Source organism: Orussus abietinus, unplaced genomic scaffold, assembly GCF_000612105.2.
Source record: "Orussus abietinus isolate OABI.00-Male unplaced genomic scaffold, Oabi_2.0 scaffold421, whole genome shotgun sequence".
Taxonomy (NCBI): Eukaryota; Metazoa; Arthropoda; class Insecta; order Hymenoptera; family Orussidae; genus Orussus; species Orussus abietinus.
In genome coordinates, this window is record NW_019394563.1 from 20,089 (window position 1) to 35,172 (window position 15,084).

The following is a 15,084-nucleotide window of genomic DNA, read 5'->3' on the forward strand; positions in this document are numbered from 1 at the left end:
CAAATTGCTTGTTTTTCCTGTTTCAAAATGCAGGAAGAACAGCTGATGCATCTAAAAACAAATTAGCATCTGGAGTTAAATGGTTCAGCACACGTACGACGCCAAGATGAGCATGACTCCACATAAAATATACAAAACAGTTATATAAATTCAAGATAAACTTCCTATTCAATCAACTCTTTAGACTTTCTTTTCGCATACTTTATTTTGTACTAATCACAGTAAAAAAATATAATATGAATCATGCTTACACTAATAGTAAAAAGTTTTACATATAATGAAGTACCTACATAAAAAAATACGGAGAACTGAGAAAAATTATCACAGTCATATACGACAAAATAATGACATGACCAATATTAGTGACACTTACAATACTGTACCGAAATCATAATAACAGTAAAATAATTGTAGTATATACATATTTGTATATGTGGTATGTACATATTTACAAAGCACTAGCAGATTAAAAGTGTTAGTAATATAAAATAACACCACCAAGCGCCTCATTTCTTTTTATTCCTTAAATTCCGCGTGACAGGCATTGACGTTGAGGCTGAGGGCAAGGCTTCGCTCTGAAAACATAATAACTAGTGTTGACAACACAAATATGAAAACGGAGTCTAAATGAGCCAATGGAAAAGAATGCCTGTAAATTTTATAGTGGACTCGTAAATAATACACGTGTCTCGATACAAATCCGGATCAATGCGAATGTTAGTAATTCATTGTCACGTATATCTGGCCCAGGTAATTGGAAATCAAGAGAGGGTGGAAAAGAAAATAGTAACATTGGTTTAAAACTATTCAGTAGTGGAGTCACGTAAAGTTCATAAATGAAGAGGTATCATTGAACCAAGAGCCAAAGATGTGCAAAAAGCAGAAAAGTACAAGCTGTTTGTAAATACGAAGTATTTAGAAATGTGAATACTGTATCGGTCAGGAAAAATAAAGCGACCATACCAGGGTGTGAAGCGAAAGGACTCAACCTGCAGTAAGAAAGTGAAACTGGGTTACATCCTAGTAGTACAGTAAGTGTTTTTACGTATCCACAGCCGAATTGTTCTGGCAGTCGTTACTGACAAGTGGATCGCAGTCGCACGGGAGAAACTGGCGTTATTCTGAGACATCCATGTTAATGATTGGCCGAAGACCCATTAGAAGGGATCCAATCAAGGGGTCTAGTCTCAGCGGGGGCTCGCTTAAAATTACGCCACACTTACCTCGATTGGTTCAAATTCTTCAGGTTCATCCCCAGAACATAGAAACAATTTTTTCTTGCGTGCTGATCTTTTTATCTCTGGGCATGGCGCAGGTGGCGGTAGTGCTGTGCGCCGTGTAATCCGTCTGGAATTACATTAAATTTAAATAATATTAATGAAATTTAAAAGTTCACTACGCTCGGATACATATTGCAATACATGAATACAGAATGGAAACATGACCGCATAGAGAAGAATGTGTCAGGGAAAAATGACTAAAAAAAATACGTTCTCTGTGTCAAATAGCGGCATAAAAATTGAAACATGTAATAAGTCGACTAACTTAGACTCCGATCCAGATAATTCGATTACATCTTCGCTAGATACAGGCGACTGTGCAACATTTTTTTTCCCGCCTCGCTTAGGCCGACGGGTGGGTCCTCCCTCGTCTGCAGAATTCAAATGCTCATCATGCGACTTTTTCTCAAGTTTCCTCAGCTAAAAATTAAATTTTTTATATTATTCAATTATCATACCGATATACCAGTTATAAATCTACTCCACCGGTGAAATACTTGCTTACTTTCTCTTCAGCTTCCTCCAAATTTTTCGTCGTAACACGTAGTTTTTCCCGTAACTGTGTAACATCTTCTTTACCAGAAATGGGAGTAATCTGCCTCCGGAATAGCTCTTGATATCGCATGACCTAATTATTTAAAATAATCGTCTGATTTATGCAAAAAAATGAAGTTTGTTATTCTACCTATCTATTTTTACTAAAAGACCATCGTTTTAAATATTTCATTGCGACTCCACAGTGTGCCTATATTACTTATGATACATAAAGAATAAATGAACTTTTCTAAATAATATAGACTTAAATGTTACAGGCCGTGATCTTGCAGTAAAATATAACAAAAAACGAAGCTGTATGAACCATAAATATATTATCTATACCTACCTCCCTTTTTTGCCTTTCCAGATCATCTTGTCGTAATTTGACTAATCCCTCATACTTATTAATCGTTTCAAGACTATTTTTTTTAAATGATTCCATTTCTTGATCCTTGACACTTAATATGCTTTTTAAATTATCAATCTCATCTCGTAGTTTCTTATTTTCCTCCTGCATACATTGGGCATTTTCTTGAAAACGAGTTAAAACTTTTAAGTTTTGCTCATAATTGTCTATTTTCGATTGAAGACTTTGAATTTTCGTTGTAGAGCTTTGTTCGGACGCGTTATACATTTTTTGTGTTTGAGCATGAGCTTCTTTACTTTCAGCTAGTTCCTTCAAAACGTTTTTCATTTCTTTTTCCATTTCCTTATCCGCCGGGCTCATTACAGTTAATTGAACTACGTTCTTCAACTCTGTATGTAAAGAACACGTATCGTAAAAACAAACAACTGTTGATGTTCAAAATCGAAAACAATACACATTCAAAGGATTTAGAAATACCATTGTTTGAGTTCCATATCATATCAGGCATATCGTATCATTAAAAGCATTGAAAATAATTAACTGAGAATATAATCAAGGAGAACAAGTACACAATTATGAAAATGGCTTGTACAATATAATAATAACAAAATATTTCAACACCGCCGTTTTAGGTTAACCGTTTGCGTACCAGATGGTTCTGAAAAAACAGGATCGAAAAGCGCCAAAGAGCGCGATTGCGCTCCTTCGATTACGTGTCGAAAAAAGCCGTAGAGCGCAATAGCGCTTATCATATTCAAATTTCGGGTGGGCCGTCAGTCGTCTGTTTCGGCCAAATGCCCTGGCTTTTCTCGACACAAAATCTGAAGAGCACGAAAGTGGCTCGTGGTACGCAAACGGTTATCAATACAAAAATTTGAATGTTACATACCTTTTTGCAATTTTGAAATTTCCGTATTTAATTCTTCTTCTTTGGAACCGGCCGCAGTCAATTTTGCTTCTAGGTTTTCAATTTTTGATTCATTTTCGCATTTCTGGTTTTGTAGAATAACTTTTTCTTTTTCCAGTTTTTCCAAAATATTATTAAGTTGATTAATCCTCTGCTGTAGTTCATTTACATTGATTACATCCCGTTCAAGTTGCACAACTTTTTGTTTATGTGCATCTATACACTATTCAAATTTATATTTCATTAAAACAAATAAAGGCATATATGAATACTGACGTGTAACATTGTAATTTAAAGTAAATATATTGAAATAATGTCAAATACTGATAACAAGCACTAAATATCAGTAATATAAATTCAATACTAAATACCTGGTTTTTAAGTTCATCTCGTTCTTTTGCCGTATTACATTCCTCTTCTAATTTGGAGATATATACTTCATGTTCTTGACACTAAAAAGTGTATGAATAAAACAGTAAGCAATGAGTTGACATCATTTCATAAACTCTACATTCAATTTAACAAAAACTTTGTATCCGCTTGTCTGTAATGTTAATCTTACCTTTAACTTTAGCTTTTTTAGTTCGTGTTCTATGTTTATTAATTTCTGCAAAGAAGAATAATGAACAACTCAAATTTTTAAATGAAACATTCATATTTCGACTTAAATAAGTGCAAATTGGTACCTCAGTTTGATTTTGTTCGTTGGTTGTGTATTGTTTTACAGTTTCTTGAAGTTTTTCTATCTGCTGTTCATGTTCAGTTATCCTTTTTCCCAAATCACTGTTTGTATTGTTTGCTACGACCAATGCTTCTTCTAACTTAACCTTTTCCATCAAATCCCTCTCATGTTCTTGACTGGAAGCTTCAGTTACAATTTCAATATTATCCTTCATGCTATTTAACTGTATTCTCAATTCCTCAGTACACTAAATAAAAAGAAAAGTGCAATATAACTTAATTTGTTAGCTCTAAATAATAATGAGTATCTGTTGTGTATACTCAAATCTTTCTGATTGATTTACAGTTAAATCATAGAATATTTTAGTATTAAAATATTAACTGAAAAGTGTACATACCGAACATTCTTGTTTATACTGATTCTCCAGTTTTGTATACTCAATTTTTAGTTTACTTAATTGCTCTTCAGTATCGTTTAATGAATCGATAACACCTGTACAAGTTTGGACAAACTTCTCCTCTGTAGAAATATCAGCGAAACTAGTTTGAACGATTACATCTTTCAAATCTACCAAAACTGTTTTGTCATTTGTATTAGCTATGACATTATCAACGTCTCCCTCAATTGTTGCATGTAATTCATCTTCTTGTAATACTTTACTATCTATAAAATAAAAACCATTTAACATGTAATAACGAGTCTGAAGTAAATTAATGATGACAAATACATTAGTTTTGCAAAACAAACTTGAAAACTTTGACTAAGAAAGTAATTACAATGAAGTTTGTACTATTTAAATCCTGGACATAAAAATTAGTTATACAAATATATTACTCTATTAAATAATTACGGTATTTCAACCATTAACTTACCATCTGTCTTATTCACTTCATCTAAAGTTTTGAACAATTTGTTTTCTAAATCAACATTTGCCTTATTTAAACACTCCAATTTTTCTTCCAAACCTTCGATGGCATTAGATTTCTCTTGTAGACATAATTTAAGATGTTCTACTTGTTCCTGTAAATCAGTTATTTCGTCGGCATTCATTGCCAACAATTCATCTTGTTCCATTAATTGTTTTTGCTTTTCTCTATCATCATTTTGAGCCGTGATATAGTCAGCCTTTGCTTGATTAAGAAATTCTATGTATTTCTAAAATTAACAATAAAATAGTTAATCCGTGTAACGATAATTGCACAAACGTGTAATTAATGGTTTAGGTCCAAAATAATGCATAGCTTAATTGTACCTAATAACATTCTAGTAAGAACTTAATTCAAACTGTAAGCTCCTAGTTAGTAATCTCATCCAATTCAATATTCACTTAAAATTATATATATAATTGAAAAATATTATTTAATAATTAACTTTTGAATGTTTGAATGGAATTTTGTAATACCTCAATGCGACCCTGTTGCTCTGACAATTGAGATTTTAATTCGTTTATGTAAACTTTTGTATCATCATCAGGGGACAAGTTACGTTCTTCTGCTACTTGTAACAACTTCTCTGTTTTCTTCAAACAATCTTTTGTAAGGCTCGACTGAAATATCGCCTTATTTTTCTGAATCTCTAGGGTTCGATTTGTATTTGTCAGATCTTTTATAGTTTCTTTAAGTAACAAAATTTGATGTGTTAATCGGCTATTTTCAGCCTCTAATTCTGCTGCGTCTTTCATTTCTTCATTATAATCGAAATCGTCGCCTTCAGATCGTTTTCGCTTCTTATTTGACATTTTACTAAGTTTTTCCTCATAAAATCTTGTCATTCGTTGCACCGTCCATTCTCTTAAATCTTCTTGTTGTTCTTCCATATTCTTTACATGTTCTCTGTTGCAGGACACACATGAAACAGTGCATTAGTCAAAATAACACACTTTTAAATCTATATAACCTTCATTATTAATTACAATACATTACACAAACCTCCAATTAGAATCCAAATTCTTCATCATGGCGTCGTATGTATCTGACAACTCCTTCCGAATCAGCAGATCTCGATTCAAATTTGACTCCTTCAATGATTTGATTTGCATTTTCAGATCTTTATTTTCATTAATAATATCCTCGTAGTTACGTAAATGCTCAAAATCAGTGCTTTCCGATTCCACTAAATCGCTCTCTAAGTAAAAATAATATTTAAAGTAATGAATGTTTAAGACATAATATTTGCAAAAAGATAAGAATATGTTTGTTTTATATAACTATTTAGATAAAAAAAATTTTTTTTTCTGAAAGAAATCTTGATAATTTACATTAAATGAATTTGTTTCACTTTTCTGAAAGATATCTATTATCTCAATAAATTAGAAAATTGTATCTTACTAGTTCGTATCTTATATAATTGTCATATGATTAAAAAAATGATTATGTAAAATGTAACATATAAATGTAATGTGTAAAATATGTTCTTTGAGATGCAAATTAAAGTTTAAATTAACATTGTAGTAAATTATACACCGAACATTTTTTAATTGTAATTATACTCTAATTGTTGCATACCTATGTTCTCTAACTGCACAGTGTCCCAGTCAGTAACTGTTTTGATACTTTGGGCAACTACTTGTGAAAATCTTGAACGTAATGCCCTCTGTTTTGGTTTTTTAGATTCCACAACAATCTTTCGTGCAATGGCAGAAAAATTCAATACATTCTGCGTTTCAATATAAAGATTTGGTGCTGGGTTAACATGGACAATCAATGAAAGTAATTCCTTTCCTGAAAGAGCTCCTTGAAATAATCTTGTTAATTTTGATTCTCGAAAAGGCCCAACAATTTCCTGTTTCTGCTTCAAACATTGAGATTCATATATCGACTTTAAGCATCTTCCAAGAACTAATAAACTGGTATTAATATTCTGAGCTTCTTTCAGCCTATCTCCTACATTCAATGTTTTTTTTAAGCGTTCTGAACCAGCCAAATCACAAAATGAAAATCTAAAAATAAGAAGACGTTTATAGAAAGCACTTACATAAAGTAAATAAAAATACTTACGTGCTCATTTCCACAGATTTTGGATTATTTTCTGTGTAATACTTTAACAATTTTATGGTAAAAATACAATGTGATCTGGAGCTTCTGGCATTTAATGCAGTAGCAGCAATTTTAAGATTATATTGGCCAGCCATAAAAACTTGATATGCCTCCAAGCCAGAATTTACACAAATCGTTTTCAACCCTTTAATAAATGATCTGCCATGATGATCTGTTGACAATTTTAATGGACATCTCTGTTTTTGACAGTCATTCGTTAATAGATCATATATCGTCTCATTGTAAATTTCAGCAAATGACACCCATACTGAATACAGAGTATCACTGCATTGGTTTGTCTTTATTGGGGATTCTTCCTGTAGCAATGCCTGCATTTTTTTGTAAGCATCAAAGCATTGATTTCTTTCGGTCATTCCAAGTGCAAGTAACCTGTTCTTTTCTTCTAATTCCTGTGCACATTGATATGCATTTAAACTAAGTACATCACAATAATGTACGGGTTTATAACATGGTTCTAATTGAGGGTTGATAGTACAAAACATAAATTGTAGACATCGTGGGATTAAACCCGGAGCATGGACATTTCCATGAAATGTGTACGATTTCCCCGAATTTGTTGTTCCTGTAACCATGCAAAAAGGACATTTTATTTTATTTTATTTTTAATAGTATATCCATTTTACACAAATGCGATTTGGTTATTATGTTATTAATTGTTATTAATATATACCATAAGTCATAACTGTTGAATTTTGCCCTGCTAAAAAATTTATCATTTGTTGCTTTACAGTTTGTTCAAATAATTGTAACTGACTAGTCTCTGGTCCAAGTGTTTGCGTGAAGGTAAACTTTTTACATACAATCACATTATTCTTATTTTTTCCAAAATAGCTACTATTACTTTCTATGCAAGGCAATCGTGTCAATAACGTTGTTGAATTCATTATTGTATATGCTCGTTCCTGGTCCTCCGTTGTTTTCATTTTTTTTGGAAATGGTTTCATTCTCAAATATACTTTTACAGTTTGGGTCAAAACGTCAGAACTGACAGATTCTAACGAAGCTTTTTCCAAATCTGAGTTAGACTCCACACTCTCAAACAAAGATATTAAATTTTTCTTTGAATCATCGGCATGTCGAGTACAATGTCCATAAGTTAATATGCTTGGATCTCTTCCATATAAATATGAAGCCTCTTCTTCCGAAACTGTAGTGGATGGTCGTATAGAATCTAATGTCTGCTCCATTTGTCTATATAAATGCATGAATAATATACTTTAAGTACACGTACATCAGCCTCGTTGCAAAACTACTTTTACTTGTTAGATATAATAACATAATATAAAAACCAGTGCTATACTGGTATACGCGATTATTGAGTGTGTCATGCTTAATCTCCTGAGCAATACAAATGTACATTAACTTATTACAAAAGAACACGGCTCAAACATTTAATCAATATCGCACGTGACAAATAAACAAACTTTACTTACACTTCTGAATTTTTTGATGAGTAAAATAACTTCGGAGAAAGGAACTCACTAATACTTTAAATACTTTAACACCAACGCGATGTTAAAACTACATAACTTCAAGTAATATTGTTAAACACGTTTAGAGATGTCCTTTTCACCGCTACAAAAGTGTTGAATATATACCAAAGTATTTATTTTACTCAATATATTGTTATCCAAACTGGCTAGCCTAACTCCACAATTTAAACTGATTTAAACGACTCGTGACAAACTACGGAAAATCAGTTGTCGATTCCACTTCCACTTCTACTGTTATGCTAGATTTCAAAGTTGGAACTCGTTTGATCCTGTCCAGCGTTGTAACGGTTACCGGTTCAAACATTTTGAATGAAAAGTTTAGGGAGGTTCTATGTACGCGCGCGAAATGTTACCGCCAATCCAACACCAATCAGAAACCTTCTTCGGTATGGGTTGCGAAAACTCTGAAATATATAGAAACCATGGACGTCAGAATATTTGAGGTTTGTTTGTACACTCAGTGAAGATACACTCGCAAAACGAACAGCGACGCTGCGTCACTTCCGTCAAAACGAACGCCAAAGTGTACACTTTTCGTAAAGTAGGCAAAACGAACAAACCTAAGGTTTGTTCGCGTTGACTGCACTTTCTACACTCAAATGTAACGAGTGTACTAAACTTTTCTTGAAAAGTGCAGAAGTATAGATACACTTTCGTCGACGTCCCGAACGCCAGAAACCTCACGAAAGTTCACGAAAGTCCAAGATGACCGATTTAGTAGAGAGATACGTGATTTTGAGGTTATCTGTATCGGACGATAATGAATACGAAAATACTATCGTAATGCTTCTTCCAGCCTTCCTTCTTGAGCTGTCTTCGTTTTCTTCAAATCCTATAATTCGTTCTATTACCTTGTAGTTGTAGAAGATGAAAATTCCTTTCACGAATTTCAGGTATTGAGGATCAATAAGGGTCAGAATATTATTGCAGTAGGATAAAAAACAATTTAACTACAACAGGGAAAAATTTTAGTTTAGTTCATTACAACCGCGGTTAGATAGTAACACATAATTATTGTAAATTGTTTCAAACATTGTGTACAAAACTAAAACGCTAAATCATTCTATACATGAAGAAGATGCATTAATAATTACTTCTATTTATATTACGTTGAGATGTTAGCATAAATTCTGTATAATCCTGTTCGTTGGTCTTTTCAATTTTGAAATTTGCCGCCAAATTCGCGGGCTACACTTCTTGCACTCGCTCGGGATCGAGGATAGAATGTGTAAAGAAAGTGTACACTCGGTGTAGATGCACTCGCAAAACAAATAGCGACGCTGTGTCACTTCCGTCAAAACGAACGCCAAAATGTACACTTTTCGTAAAAGTGTAGAGAGTATAGGCAAAACGAACAAACCTCTAATATCTTCGTCTATTGGTGGGAAATTTTAAATTTGATTTTAGGAATTAATGTTAAATTACATTAAGCACAATTTTGTAGAGTATTTTTATTACTTTATAACCTCTAGCTACTAAGGAAAAGTATTTTGTTAGAAAATAGTTAACAATTTTTTATTATTACATGATATTGGAAGAAGTGATACGTTTAACGAGTCAAAATTACAGGATATGCATTATTAATATTAATCAGCTGGAGTTCAACATTAAATGAAATGAAAGAAAAGAAGGAAAATTGAAAACATCTACACTTTGATGAAACTATCGTATGTTTATCATTTATCATACTGACTACTAAATTATCGTTCATTTGTTCATTCTCCGTGAACTACACAACCAATTTGTTAGGTTTTACCAGTTTCTGACCTACAGGTTATACAAAACATTTCCAAGTGCTCCCATGGAAGGCGCTATAGTAGACATCTGCCAGATATCTGCTCTTCAAACTACCGGATAACTTTATTCAGTGAATAACTCTTAACTGGAAGTGAAAAGAACCGAACTGAAAGATATCTTCCGGATAACTTTATTGGGAACATATCTGTAGATGAAAAAATAGGGCATGAGTAAGGGGGGAACACGTAAAAACAATGATAAGATAGGGTAAAGTTGTTCCAAAATCCTAGTTTCCTGATTGACTGAGATTTGGTTAGAAAAATAAATAGTAAACGGTATAATACGTTTGTTGCGTTGTCTGCACTTTCTACACTCGAGTGTAACGAGTGTACTACACTTTTCTTGAAAGGTACAGTAGGGTAGATACACTTTCGTCGATATCCCAAACGCCAGAAAGCTGAAGAAAGTACAAGATGGCCGATTTAGCGGGATAGTATGCGATTTTGGAGCTAATCGAAAATTCATAATTTATTTCATTCCAACCGCAGTTACGCAGTAATACAGAATAATTGTAAATAAGTAAATTTCAAATCAAAACGAAATTTGTAATAAATAATGATTATACAATTTTTCAAAGATTACATACAAACTTAAAACGCTAAATCATTCCATACACGAAGAAAATGTATTAATCATTATTTCTATTTATATTACGTTGAGATCTTGGTACAAACTTTGTATTTTCCTGTTTGTTGGTCTTTTCAATTTTAAAATTTGCCGCCACATTCACCGTCTACGCTTTTATAACATCTTGCACTCGCTCGAGATTGAGGGTAGAAAGTGTAAAGAAAGTGTACACTCGGTGTAAATGTCCTCGCAAAACAAATAGCGACCCTGCGTCACTTCCGTCAAAACGAACACCAAAGTGTACACTTTTCGTAAAAGTGTACTTTGTAAAGTGAACTTTCTAAAGTGTAGGCAAAACGAACAAACCTATAATAAGCTCGCCGTGCATTCTTAAGGGTGGCAAGCGTTCCAGTTTACTATATATTTCAAGGTTGCAAAACGACTGGTTCCTACAACTTTACGCGCGTATTTGCTATGTACATCATACAACGCATACGCATCCGTTAATTAATAAATTATGCATTTCACAGGGGACTATACTCATAGAAATGAACAATAGAGGAAAAAATGAGAGCAGCCGAGCCACCTAACATGTAATGCTATCAATTTAAGTAGATTAGCCTCTTTCGATACCAACGTCTGCGGAATCCAGCGCATAATTTCGGAGATATGTATTGATATGGATAGCAGTCTGTATATAGTAACGGTCATAAATGCCTTCCCATCAGGCAGTGGCGTCACCATATTTGCAGAAAAGGCATTTATATCCATCACTGTATAATTGTTGCTTAACGCCGTCTTCTGATATGTCAAATATTCCAAATAGCACTAAACACGTGCTAATATAGTGCTAAAAATTCAACAGATGGTTGAAGATAGCAGAGATGAGCAGGTCATCTCTGAAGATAGCAACCGTGGCGGCAAAAATTGTATTATTTCCGAACGGAAAAGCAGTTCTGCCAATATAAAACGTAACATACTCAAAGTTCCCATACGGACTAAAGAATGGGCTAGAACCACAGAGATGAACAAGTTTGCTAAAGATACGATAAGGTTATAGGATTTTAAAAATGAATTGCGATAGTAATCCGGAATTAATAGTGAAAACGGAAGATAATGAAAGCGACCAGGCAGACGGCGAGTGTGGAAAAATTGAAAAAATTAATATACATGATAATACTGAGTCATCAATAGGTATACGACCCCGGCCGTTGATCTGCAAGCCAGAAAATGTTCACATTGGATGCAAATCTGAACCGATTGAAACTAAATGGCATTGGGCTCCTGGAGCTTGGCAGGATGCTACGAGGACTAGCGCATTTCAGCCTTACAAGGTTGACTTACATACATTAGAATCAGTATCTTTGAAAAGGTTAAATAGGTTAGATAGTGGGGACAACTTTAAGTTGTTAGGTAAATCTAATTCATCCGTTAATTAAAACCGGTCATTTGGGCTTTAATATTCATGCGGTTGCAAAGATGATATTGGATGAGATCTAAGAATTATAAGTTTAATATTTTTTTGTATATTTATTTTGTTTTGCAAACTTATGTACATATACATTAATTCACTGTTCACTTATGTCGTTTTAAATTGAATATGTTAGTTTTAATAATATAGGAAGAATTTAATATATATTGGGTTGTCGGATACGTCCATTCGTGAGTAATGGTTCGGGAATGGCAGAAAAAGTGAATGGAGGTATCCGACAACACAATATTATGAGAAACAGGAGATGGAGCTGGTTCTTAAGGTTAACTTTGTTTACATCTGGTTATTAGGTCAACTCTTGCACATGTATGTGTCCCATCGTAAAACCATCTCCAAGTTTTAGGCAATCAGTGATGAACTTCAGTACTGAGATCCATATATTTTAAATAAATGAATTTCTACTAATTTTCCTAACATATATATGCATGCACGCAAGAACTGATCTATGATCAAATGTAAACAAAATTGTCATTAGGCACCAGCTTGAGTTCTTATCCTTTACAATATTTAAAAGTACCATCTAGAAGATTGTAATTTATTTACAATATCTCATATGCAATTTTTTTAATGTTTAGGTATAAGTTCAAAAGTAAATGGAACTGAATTTTGTTATATTAAGTACACATGTATATAACTTATAAAAAAGGTAATAAATATGTGAGTAGAATAACAAGTCGATTAGATAACATTAATTATAGGTATATGAGCAAAGGGCAACGATAATATTTAAACAGGTGAATCTTAGGCGTATTTAATGTTTGGAAATAATATTAATTAACATTTCCTATTTCCGTAGCCACCGACATTACTGACGAATTTGCAACGGGGTAATACACAGACTGAAATACCACAGCTGTACAGTAGCAGTGATGTAACATTTCATACATTAGCTGGTCAAGGAGAACTTACTCCTGATAATATTCAGCCAGGTATATGTAGTTGTGATACGAATACCTCACAAACACATTAAAGGTGATATTTCATCAAAGAACGTGTGAATAAATTTTGCCAAATAATCTATAATATAATTACAAAGTAAAATATTTTATGATTAAAGTGAATTCATTACACCAAATTGATTAACTACTGTATCAACATAGTTTGAAATTGTTCATAAGATAAATTGTAAACAGAAATATGTATATATCATTATCAATTAAGACAAGGATGTACAGTGTATATCTACAGCATCAGTATAATGTATAAGCCATTTCAACACTTTTCAGTTCTTTTAATTAATCTGTAATGTATAGTTTTCTTCATAAACCAGTATTCATTCATTTTAATGATAATTCTCTATTCAATCAACCGTTTTGATATGTTTTCAAATTTAATCATTTTTCATATCTTCAATATGTGTTTTAAATTATTTTCAAATGAAGCAAAAAACGTATGATACTAACGTTTTCTATACTAACTATAATACGTTTTCAGGATCTATAGATGTCGTAGATGAGAAAGGTTTCACTGGTCTCATGTGGGCTGCAGCATATGGACAATTAGGTAGTGCTCGGCAGTTGCTTAAAGCTGGTGCTAATAAAAATTTTAGAGGTCGCAATGGAGAGACTCCATTACATTTAGCTGCAGCATATGGGCATCACGATCTTGTGAAATTGTTATTAAATCATGGTGCTGACTGCAATGCAAATGATGAGGTATTTAGTTATTCTTTAATTAACAAACATACAGCTGTTTGATTTTAAAATTCACTGCAGGAAGGTAATACTCCATTAATTTACGGAGCACACGGGGATCATCCACATGTTTGTTATGAACTTTTGTCAAGAGGAGCTGACATAACTCATCGCAATGTTCATAACATAAGTGCTTATCATGCAGCTATATTAAACAATTCAGAAACGGGTAAGCAATATTTTAGAGATATATACTATAAAGCATGACAATGACATTGAAACTTCCTTTTTACAGCTAAGTCTGTTATCGAAAATTATCTTACCCAGGAAGTAGTAAACTTACCGAATAATATATTGCAATAATTCCTTTTGCATTTCTAAAAAGATGTAAAGATGTAAATAACTTATTAATAATTTATTAACTGAAAAAGCAAATAAGACATAGGAATATATTTGTTTCAAATAGATAAGAATTGTATAAATTGTACATAAAGTAAGTTGTTTGAGAGATGTAGTAATGACATACATGTAATATTATCTAATAATATTCTGTAAGGGATTTATAAAAATATTGTTGTAGTATGTTAAATAACTTTATATTACATCCATTCTATCTACGAATAATGTTCTTATACAAAAACGGGAATACAGTAATTTTAAGAATTTTTTGGTTTTACTTTGTGAAACTTTTCCACATATCCTGTCTTGTATATATTCCATTATTCTTTTTTTTTCTCGTTTTATCATGGTAGCTATTTACGTTCATTTTGTATCCTACTAACCTTTTTTATTTAACAACGCTTTATCAAGATAAATTTCAGAAAACTTCCTTAATGTCGATTTTTCATCTTTATTAATATTCAAATTATATCTTTTTTCAACATATAATTGTTTACTACTTGTAGTGCATTATTTCAGAAAATGGATCCCTCTTAAGATTTATTAAATTGATAAAATATCTTATGATATTAAGTCTACATAATACTATATGACCTAAGATAATTTTACAGACGAAATAAACATTAGTTTTACTGTATTAGAATTTGACCTCAAACAGCTCTGATACTCTGTCGGTATTTTTCATCAACTTTTTTTGCCTGTGACATCTTACTTAACTCGTTATTTAAGTTCATTAAGCACGTATAAGAATACTGCACGCACGCGTATTCAAATTATTTCAGCCTTATTTTGATTCTAATTTTGTTTGCTGAATTTTTTTAAAATATGTCTCGAATTATTCAAATCACAGAGAGTATGAAGATTTCATTTATG

General features: G+C 32.5%; 2 protein-coding genes across 3 annotated transcripts; one reads left to right on the forward strand and one right to left on the reverse strand.

The window, feature by feature from the left end:
- Position 1: 1 nt before the first annotated feature.
- LOC105698469 (kinesin-like protein KIF20A) lies at positions 2 to 8,534 on the reverse strand. 2 transcript variants are annotated; one of them, XM_012422755.2, is made up of 17 exons: positions 8,263 to 8,534; positions 7,500 to 8,020; positions 6,770 to 7,391; positions 6,278 to 6,711; positions 5,702 to 5,897; positions 5,176 to 5,605; positions 4,646 to 4,928; positions 4,171 to 4,436; positions 3,778 to 4,020; positions 3,654 to 3,698; positions 3,463 to 3,543; positions 3,074 to 3,314; positions 2,164 to 2,573; positions 1,786 to 1,908; positions 1,546 to 1,700; positions 1,224 to 1,347; positions 2 to 575 (listed from the first exon to the last, which is right to left on the reverse strand). In XM_012422755.2, the coding sequence occupies exons 2-17, from the start codon at positions 8,014 to 8,016 to the stop codon at positions 507 to 509; spliced, it is 4,239 nt and encodes a 1,412-aa protein (XP_012278178.1). In that variant the 5' UTR covers positions 8,017 to 8,020; positions 8,263 to 8,534; the 3' UTR covers positions 2 to 506. The 2 variants fall into 2 exon arrangements, with proteins under 2 accessions (XP_012278178.1, XP_023288487.1); XM_023432719.1 differs by lacking the exon at positions 8,263 to 8,534 and having other exon boundaries at positions 7,500 to 8,034.
- A 3,125-nt stretch (positions 8,535 to 11,659) lies between these two features.
- On the forward strand, positions 11,660 to 14,381 carry LOC105698460 (ankyrin repeat family A protein 2). The gene is made up of 5 exons (XM_012422742.2): positions 11,660 to 12,020; positions 12,975 to 13,107; positions 13,613 to 13,833; positions 13,894 to 14,041; positions 14,108 to 14,381. Exons 1-5 carry the CDS (start codon positions 11,757 to 11,759, stop codon positions 14,173 to 14,175), a joined length of 834 nt encoding a protein of 277 aa, XP_012278165.1. The 5' UTR covers positions 11,660 to 11,756; the 3' UTR covers positions 14,176 to 14,381.
- Positions 14,382 to 15,084: the final 703 nt, after the last annotated feature.

Excerpts from the sequence above, each read along its gene's own strand:
- LOC105698460 (XM_012422742.2), top strand. The coding sequence starts at position 11,757 with ATGAATTGCGATAGTAATCCGGAATTAATAGTGAAAACGGAAGATAAT. Across the intron at positions 13,834-13,893 it reads ACTGCAATGCAAATGATGAG|GAAGGTAATACTCCATTAAT; the intron begins GTATTTAGTTAT and ends AATTCACTGCAG. Across the intron at positions 14,042-14,107 it reads ATTAAACAATTCAGAAACGG|CTAAGTCTGTTATCGAAAAT; the intron begins GTAAGCAATATT and ends TCCTTTTTACAG.
- LOC105698469 (XM_023432719.1), bottom strand. The coding sequence starts at position 8,034 with ATGCATTTATATAGACAAATGGAGCAGACATTAGATTCTATACGACCA. Across the intron at positions 3,315-3,462 it reads GAGATGAACTTAAAAACCAG|TGTATAGATGCACATAAACA; the intron begins GTATTTAGTATT and ends AAATTTGAATAG. Across the intron at positions 1,701-1,785 it reads TGGAGGAAGCTGAAGAGAAA|CTGAGGAAACTTGAGAAAAA; the intron begins GTAAGCAAGTAT and ends TTTAATTTTTAG.